This window comes from Onychostruthus taczanowskii, unplaced genomic scaffold (genome assembly GCF_017590055.1).
Source record: "Onychostruthus taczanowskii isolate IOZ18803 unplaced genomic scaffold, ASM1759005v1 scaffold188, whole genome shotgun sequence".
Classification (NCBI taxonomy): domain Eukaryota; kingdom Metazoa; phylum Chordata; class Aves; order Passeriformes; family Passeridae; genus Onychostruthus; species Onychostruthus taczanowskii.
The window spans coordinates 511,893-520,207 of record NW_024499106.1 but is presented as its reverse complement, the minus strand read 5'-3'; the positions used below and the strand labels follow the sequence as shown (position 1 = coordinate 520,207).

Sequence of the window (8,315 nt, the reverse complement as noted above, 5' to 3'; positions counted from 1 at the left end):
CTCACCCATCCCCCCCACCCCCCCACGGGCATCCTGAGGTGTCCGGGGGTCCCAGGGGACCCTCTGAGCCCCAGCCACGCCCCTCCCCCTCTCAGGGCACCCCCTGCCATGAGGAGGGGGCTGTGCCCCCCCCGCGGGCCCACGTCACCCCCGGGCACACCTGGGCAGGTCGGGGCGTGCCCCACCCCCACCCCCACCCGGGGGGGTCACGGGGGGGAGGGGCTGAGTCACGGGGTGGGGGAGGGGAGGTGAGATCCCAAAATCGCTTTATTGGCCAATAAATAAACCCCAACCCCCCCCGGGGGACACTGCGGGGATGGGGACACGGTGGGGACAAGGCCACCTCCAGGGAGTCATGGCCACCACCCAGGATGAGGCTCCCACAGGGTTGGGGACACCTGGGGACAAGGCCAGCACAGGGCATGGTGACACTGCTGGAGCCAGGAGCGCCATGGGGTGGGGGCTACTGCCACCACGGCCAATGTCACCGAGGGGTCAGGGCCACCACAGTGCTGGAGTCACCCACAGGGTCAGGGCCACCACGAGGTCCAGGGCTGCGATGACACTGGGGACACTGCGGTGTCAAGGCCACCCCTGGGGTCAGTGCTATTCCTGGTGGTGAAGTCACCACTGCTGTCAAGGTCTCTGCACTGTCCCCGGTGTCCCCAGTGTCCCCTTGTCTCCCCAGCATCTCTGGTGTCCCCAGTGTCCCCTTGTCTCCAGAGTCTCTGGTGTCCTCACTGTCCTCAGTGTCCCTGGTGTTCCTGGTGTCCCCAGTGTCCTGGGTGTCCCCAGTGTCTCCTTGTCTCCAGAATCTCAGGTGTGCCCAGTGTCCCCATGTCTCCAGTGTCTGTAGTGTCCTCAGTGTCCCTGGTGTCCCCATCTATCCAGAGTCTCTGGTGTCCCCGGTGTCCCTGGTGTCCCCATGTAACTCCAGCACCTCTGGTGTCCCCGGTGTCCCAATGCCTCCAGAGTCTCTGGTGTCCCCAGTGTCCTGGGTGTCCCAATGCCTCTCTGGTGTCCCCATGTCCCCACCATGTCCCCAAGTCCCCGCTGTCACCGCTCCCTCACCCATCCCCCCCACCCCCCCACGGGCATCCTGAGGTGTCCGGGGGTCCCAGGGGACCCTCTGAGCCCCAGCCACGCCCCTCCCCCTCTCAGGGCACCCCCTGCCATGAGGAGGGGGCTGTGCCCCCCCCGCGGGCCCACGTCACCCCCGGGCACACCTGGGCAGGTCGGGGCGTGCCCCACCCCCACCCCCACCCGGGGGGGTCACGGGGGGGAGGGGCTGAGTCACGGGGTGGGGGAGGGGAGGTGAGATCCCAAAATCGCTTTATTGGCCAATAAATAAACCCCAACCCCCCCCGGGGGACACTGCGGGGATGGGGACACGGTGGGGACAAGGCCACCTCCAGGGAGTCATGGCCACCACCCAGGATGAGGCTCCCACAGGGTTGGGGACACCTGGGGACAAGGCCAGCACAGGGCATGGTGACACTGCTGGAGCCAGGAGCGCCATGGGGTGGGGGCTACTGCCACCACGGCCAATGTCACCGAGGGGTCAGGGCCACCACAGTGCTGGAGTCACCCACAGGGTCAGGGCCACCACGAGGTCCAGGGCTGCGATGACACTGGGGACACTGCGGTGTCAAGGCCACCCCTGGGGTCAGTGCCATTCCTGGTGGTGAAGTCACCGCTGCGGTCAAGGTCTCTGCACTGTCCCCGGTGTCCCCAGTGTCCCCTTGTCTCCCCAGCATCTCTGGTGTCCCCAGTGTCCCCTTGTCTCCAGAGTCTCTGGTGTCCTCACTGTCCTCAGTGTCCCTGGTGTTCCTGGTGTCCCCAGTGTCCTGCGTGTCCCCAGTATCTCCTTGTCTCCAGAATCTCTGGTGTGCCCAGTGTCCCCATGTCTCCAGTGTCTGTAGTGTCCTCAGTGTCCCTGGTGTCCCCATCTATCCAGAGTCTCTGGTGTCCCCGGTGTCCCTGGTGTCCCCATGTAACTCCAGCACCTCTGGTGTCCCCGGTGTCCCAATGCCTCCAGAGTCTCTGGTGTCCCCAGTGTCCTGGGTGTCCCAATGCCTCTCTGGTGTCCCCATGTCCCCACCATGTCCCCAAGTCCCCGCTGTCACCGCTCCAGGAAGCGCAGGCTGATGGGGGCGCCGGGGGCCAGCAGGGTGCGGGTCATGGGGCGCACGCGGCCCCCCCCGGGCTCCGGCCGCACCTCGAAGCGCAGCAGGATCTGTGGGAGCAGGGACGGGTGAGTGACACCGTGGGGACACTGTGGGGACACCGCGGGGACACGGAACACCCACCTGTGCCAGCGCCATGTGCAGCTGCAGCTCGGCCAGGCGGCGCCCGACGCAGCTGCGCGGGCCGAGGCCGAAGGGCAGAGAGGCAAAGGGGTGCCTGGGGCCGGGGGGGTCCCCGGGGGTGTCCCCAGTGGTGTCCCCAGCAGTGTCCCCAGCGGTGTCCCCGGTGTCCCCGTGGCGCAGCCAGCGCTCCGGGCGGAAGGTGTCGGGCGCCGGGAAGAAGCGGCTGTCACGGGACGTGGCGTAATGGCACAGGGTGATGAGGGTCTGCAGGGACACGGGGTCAGCGGGGACACCCTGGGGACACCCTGGGGACACCTTGGGGACACCGGGAGCCCTGGGGGGCGGGGTGTCCCCCCGGCTCACCTGGCGTGGCACCAGGTAGTCGCCGACGCGGATGTCGCACTCGGGGACGACGCGGGCGTTGGCCGGGATGACGGGGTACAGCCTGCAGGGGGGACAGCCGGTGTCACCTCCCTGTCCCTGTCCCCATCCCTGACCTCGGCCTGTCCCCACCTTCATCCTCATCTTCATCCCTGCCTTGTCCCATCCTCATCCTTGCCGTGTCCTGGTCTTCACCTCCATCCTCATCCTCATCCCCATTTTGTCCCCAAACCCATCCTGTCCCATCCTCGTCCCTGTCCCTGTCCCCATCTTTATCCACATCCCTGTCCCGTTCCCATCCATGTCCCTCACCCCTGGCCATGTCCCCATCCCCATGTCCCTGTGTCCCCATTTCTGTGTCCCTTGGGGTTCCTCTCCCCATCTCCCAATCCTTCTCCCCATGTCACCATGTCCCACGTCATTTCCCTATCCCATCACGTCCCTTGGGGTTCCTCTCCCCATCTCCCAATCCTTCTCCCCATGTCACCATGTCCCACGTCCTTTCCCTGTCCCATCACTGTCCCCCTGTTCCCATTCCCATGTCCCTGTGTCCCCATGTCCCTGTGTCCCCATTTCTGTGTCCCCATGTCCCCATCCCTGTGTCCCCATGTCCCCATGTCCCTGTGTCCCCATGTCCCTGTGTCCCTCTGTGTCCCTGTCCCCATCTCCCAATCCCTCTCCCCCTGTCCCCATCCCCATTGTCCCCGTGTCCCCACCCCCATGTCCCTGTCACCTCAGGGTCTCCTTCACCACAGCACGCAGCAGTGGCAGCCGTCCCAGCGCAGCGGCGGTGGCAGCAGCGGTGGCACCGTCGCTGGTGGCACTGTCACCGCCGGCGGCCCCGCTGGTGGCGGTGGCAGCCACCAGCTGGCGGTGCAGGGCCGCCTGCGCCCCCGGGTTCCGTGCCAGCTCGTACAGGCTCCAGGCCAGCGTGCTGGCCACCTGGGGACACACGGTGACATCAGCGGGACCCAGAGTGACAGCAGGGACACGCCAGCGTCACCCCCTCACCGTGTCCACCCCGGCCAGCAGCAGCTCGGTGACGTTGCCGTAGATGCTGGCGACAGGGACGTGCTCCCGGGCCAGCAGGTCGGTGACACACGTGTCCCCCTCGGCCAGCGGCCCCCGCGCTGCCACCTCGGCCACGCGCCGGTCCACGTGTCCCTTGGCTGGGGACAACGACAGCCATCAGTGCCACCGCGGCCGTGCATTGTCACCGAGTCCCTGTCGGTGTCACCACGGCCACGCGCCATCAGCATGTCCCTTGGGACGTGGCAGGGGACTGTCACGGTCATGGGACATCCCTGTGACCCCACGGGGTGTCTCGGTGTCCCTTGGATGTCCCCATGTCCCCTCTGTCCCCTCACCACGGCCCTGGGATGACCCCCTGTGTCCCCATGTCCCCTCATCTGAAGGTGAGCAGGAATGTCCCCATGGCTGTGGGACATCCCCATGTCCTTCTGGGATGTCCCAGTGTCCCCATACAATGTCCTGGTGTCCTCATGGGAGGTCACCATGGTGTCCCCATGTCCCCCCTGTCTCCATGTCCCTGTGGGATGGCCCATGTCCCCACGGGAGGTCACCATGGTGTCCCCATGTCCTCCTGTCCCCATGTCCCTCACCGAAGGCGCTGTCTCCATGTCCCTGTGGGATGGCCCATGTCCCCACGGGAGGTCACCATGGTGTCCCCATGTCCCCCCTGTCCCCGTGTCCCTCACCGAAGGCAAAGAGCTGGTCCCAGGCGTGGCAGAAGGCGTCCCAGGGCGCGGGGACGAGGCGCAGGAGGGGACGTGGCAGCGCCATTGTCACCAGCGTCAGCGCCAGCACCGTCCCCACGCTCCGGAGCACGGCCTCGGTGGCCGCAGGGGCGTCCCCGGTGTCCCCAGTGTCCCCCAGGCAGCCCAGGCGGGAGGAGAACAGCACCCAGGAGATGGCTGTGGGACAGGGGGACACTGGGACATGGGGACATTGGGGATACAGGGACACTGGGGACATGGGGACACTGAGACATGGGGACACCGGGGATATGGGGACACGGGGAGCGCTGGCAGGGTATTGGGGACCCCGGGGGGTGGAAGGAGACCTGGGGTGCCCATGGGGGGTCCCTGTGGGGGTCCCAGCCCTTTGGGGTTCCCCATCCCTGTTTCAGGGTTCCCCATCCCCTTTGGGATGCCCAAACCCCCTTTTGGGGTGCCCCATTCCCCCTTTGGGATGCCCCATCCCGTTTTGGGGTTCCCCCTCCCCTTTGGGGTGTCCAAACCCCCTTTTGGTGTTCCCCATCCCCCTTTGGGGTTCCCCATCCCTGTTTCAGGGTTCCCCATCCCCTTTGGGATGCCCAAACCCCCTTTTGGGGTGCCCCATTCCCCCTTTGGGATGCCCCACCCCGTTTTGGGGTTCCCCATCCCCTTTGGGATGCCCAAAGCCCCTTTTGGGGTGCCCCATTCCCCCTTTGGGATGCCCCATCCCGTTTTGGGGTTCCCCCTCCCCTTTGGGGTGTCCAAACCCCCTTTTGGTGTTCCCCATCCCCCTTTGGGGTTCCCCATCCCCGTTTAAGGTTCCCCATCCGTTTCGGGGTTCCCCCTCCCCTTTCGGGGTGCCCCCTCCCTTTGGGATGCCCAAACCCCCTTTTCGGGGTTCCCCCTCCCCTTTCCGGGGTTCCCCCCCCTTGGGGTGCCCCTCACCCTCGAGGCCGAAGCGGTTGAACTCGGTGCCGATGTCGCGGACCATGCCCCGCGGGTGTCGCCGCCGCAGCCGCTGCAGCCGCGCCACCAGCTCGGCCACGGCCGCGGCCACCGGGCCCGCGAAGGCCTCGGCGGCCCCCGGGCGGAGCAGCCCCCGCGCCAGCACCCGCCGCGACCCCCGCCACGCCTCGCCCTCCCTGGGGACGGGACAGCGTCACGGGACAGGGGGACAAGGGGGACAGGGAGAGGGTCATGGGGACAGGGGGACAGGGACAGCATCACGGGGACAGGGGGACAAGGGGGACAGGGACAGCGTCACGGGGACAGAGGGACAAGGGGGACAGGGACAGCGTCACGGGGACAGGGGGACAGGGGGACAGGGAGAGGGTCATGGGGACAGGGGGACAAGGGGGACAGGGACAGTGTCACAGGAAGAGAGGGACAGGGGGACAGAGGACGTGGCACAGGATGGGGACATGGGGGACATGAGGGACATGGCAGAGGACAAGATATAAGGGACAAAGGACGTGGCACAGGACAGGGACATGGAGGACAAGGGACAGCGTCACAGGGACAGGGGACACGGTGCAGCAGGAGACACAGGGGAGACAGGGGACATGGCTGGGGGTTGGGGACACAGGTGACACCGGGCACGGAGGGGACACAGGGACATCGGAACATGTGGGAAGAGGGGGACAGGGACACGGGGGATGTGGATGGGGACAGGGGGGACACAGATGGGGACAGGGGTGAAGGACAGGGACGTGGCAGGGACAGAGAACACACAGGGATGTGGGACACAGGTGACAGGCAGGGACACGGGGAAGGACAAGGACACGGGGGGACATGGGGACAGGACACGTGTGGGGTCAGGGACACAGGGTGAGGGACAGGGGACTTGAGTGGGGACGTGGGGCCCCCAGCCCCCCTCAGCCCCCTCCGGCACTCACAGGGTCAGGAGCCCCCCCGGGACCCCCCGCAGGTCCCGGTGCTGCTTCCAGGGGCAGCTGAGGGCGCGCCGGGGCTCGGGGCCCTCCTGCCGCAGCACCTGGGCCACGAGCGCGGGCTCGGCCACGTGAACCGTGAGCACCGGGCCGAAGCGGGCCCGCCACACCGGGCCGAACCGGGACAGGCCGTGGACCTGCGGGGACACGGGGGGGTCACATCGGAACCGGGAGGGGACACGGGGGGGTCGCACCGGACCCGGGGTGGGGGGGTCACACCGGGCTGAACCGGGACCGGCCCGAACCGAGAACCGGGCACGGACCGGCGGGGGGACACGGGGAGTCACACCGGCCTGAACCGGGACCGGGACCGGGCTGTCATCTGCGGGGGACACGGGGGGGGTCACACCGGCCCGAACAGCCCCGCACCGTCCTGAGCTGGGACCGGCACCAGGCGGGGGTGAGGGGGATCGGTGTCCCCGGGGGTCACACCGGCGGTCACACCGGCGGTCACGCGGTGCCGGGGTGCCGCAGGGCACGCGGGGCGGGACAGGAGCAGGGCAGGTCCCGGCGTCCCTGCGCTCCCGGACCTGCCGTGACCCCCCGGGGGTGACCCGACCTCGGTGCCACTGCCCAGCTGGGGGTGGCCCTGTCCCTGTCCCTCTGTGTCCCCCGCCCCGGCGTGACCCCGTCCCCGCTGCCGCTGCTCCGGTCCCGGCACCCCCGAGCCCGGGCTGCTCTGGCCCCCGACCCCACCCACACCCGGGGACAGCGATCCGTGTCCCGTGTCCCCCCCGGGGTGGGAGGACCGCGGCCCCTCCTGTCCCCTCCGAGCCTCGGGGTGGTGGCACTGAGGCCCCTCCAGCCAGGACGGTGACACCGGGGTCCCCATCTCCTCCAACCCCGCCCCAGGGGTCCCCCCAGGCTCCGGAGCCCCCCCGCCTCCTCCAGCCCCGGCTCAGAGACCCCGGGGCTCGCAGAGCCCCCAGCCCCATTTAGAGACTCCAGGGTTCGTGAAGCCCCCAGCCCCATTTAGAGACCCCGGGGTTCCCGGAGCCCCCAGCCCCATTTAGAGACCCCGGGGTTCCCGGAGCCCCCAGCCCCATTTAGCGACCCCGGGGTTCCCGGAGCCCCCAGCCCCATTTAGAGACCCCGGGGTTCCCGGAGCCCCCAGCCCCATTTAGAGACCCCGGGGTTCCCGGAGCCCCCAGCCCCATTTAGCGACCCCGGGGTTCCCGGAGCCCCCAGCCCCATTTACCTGCATCTCGTGCAGCCTCCGCACCCCTCCCCGGCACAGCAGCTCGAAGATGAAGGCGGCGGAGCTCGGCCCCGGCATCTCCGCCAGGCCCCGGGGCCGAGAGCGCTCCGGGGGGTTCCAGGCGGTGCGGGGCGGCGGAGAGGCAGCGGGGGGCACCGGGGGAGGCCGGGGGACCCCCGGCTCGGGCGGGGAGCGGGGCAGGAGGGCGGCCCGGGCGGGCAGGCGCAGGCCGGGGGACATGGCGAGGCACCGGGGCTCGGGGGGCACCGGGGGGAGGGCAGCGGTGGCACCGGGCGGCGGGGACACCGTGGGGACACGGCAGGGCTCGGGGGGACACGGGGAGACCCTGCGGGGCTCGGGGGGTCGCGGGGCCGAGCCTCGACTGCGGGGGGGGCCCCGGGCCGGGGATTTATAGCGCCCACGTGCAGCCGGGCAGGCCCCGCCCCCTCCGGGGGAGCCACGCCCCACAACAACAAACTGGGCTCGAAACCCCGCCCCCTCGTCCTAAGCCACGCCCCCAGTTGAATTATTTGCCAATCAGCGCGCAGCGGGGGCGGCTCCGCGGCCCCGCCCCCAGGGCGCGCACACGCGAGGGCAGAACCGGGAGCGCGCACGGCCCCGAGCCCCCAAAACACCCCGGTGACCCCCAAACCCCAGGTGACACCTCCGGAACACCAACCCCCCTCGGTGACACCCCCAGAACCCCCCCGGGACACCCCCGGCACCCCCCATCCCCAGCGAC

General features: G+C 69.2%; 1 protein-coding gene across 1 annotated transcript; it reads right to left on the bottom strand.

Annotated features, from left to right (window-relative positions):
• Window positions 1-2,034: 2,034 nt before the first annotated feature.
• Window positions 2,035-7,695, bottom strand: LOC121334301 (25-hydroxyvitamin D-1 alpha hydroxylase, mitochondrial). The gene is made up of 9 exons (XM_041401295.1): window positions 7,574-7,695; window positions 6,322-6,512; window positions 5,372-5,568; window positions 4,409-4,624; window positions 3,702-3,859; window positions 3,424-3,632; window positions 2,673-2,754; window positions 2,310-2,573; window positions 2,035-2,236 (listed from the first exon to the last, which is right to left on the bottom strand). The coding sequence occupies exons 1-9, from the start codon at window positions 7,649-7,651 to the stop codon at window positions 2,123-2,125; spliced, it is 1,509 nt and encodes a 502-aa protein (XP_041257229.1). The 5' UTR covers window positions 7,652-7,695; the 3' UTR covers window positions 2,035-2,122.
• Window positions 7,696-8,315: the final 620 nt, after the last annotated feature.

What these genes read in the sequence shown, in the direction of transcription:
- LOC121334301 (XM_041401295.1), bottom strand. Translation starts at nt 7,651, where the DNA reads ATGCCGGGGCCGAGCTCCGCCGCCTTCATCTTCGAGCTGCTGTGCCGG. An exon ending in GGAGGCTGCACGAGATGCAG is followed by an intron (nt 6,513 to 7,573) that starts GTAAATGGGGCT and finishes GTGTCCCCGCAG; the next exon opens with GTCCACGGCCTGTCCCGGTT. An exon ending in CCGGGGGGGCTCCTGACCCT is followed by an intron (nt 5,569 to 6,321) that starts GTGAGTGCCGGA and finishes TCCCGTCCCCAG; the next exon opens with GGAGGGCGAGGCGTGGCGGG.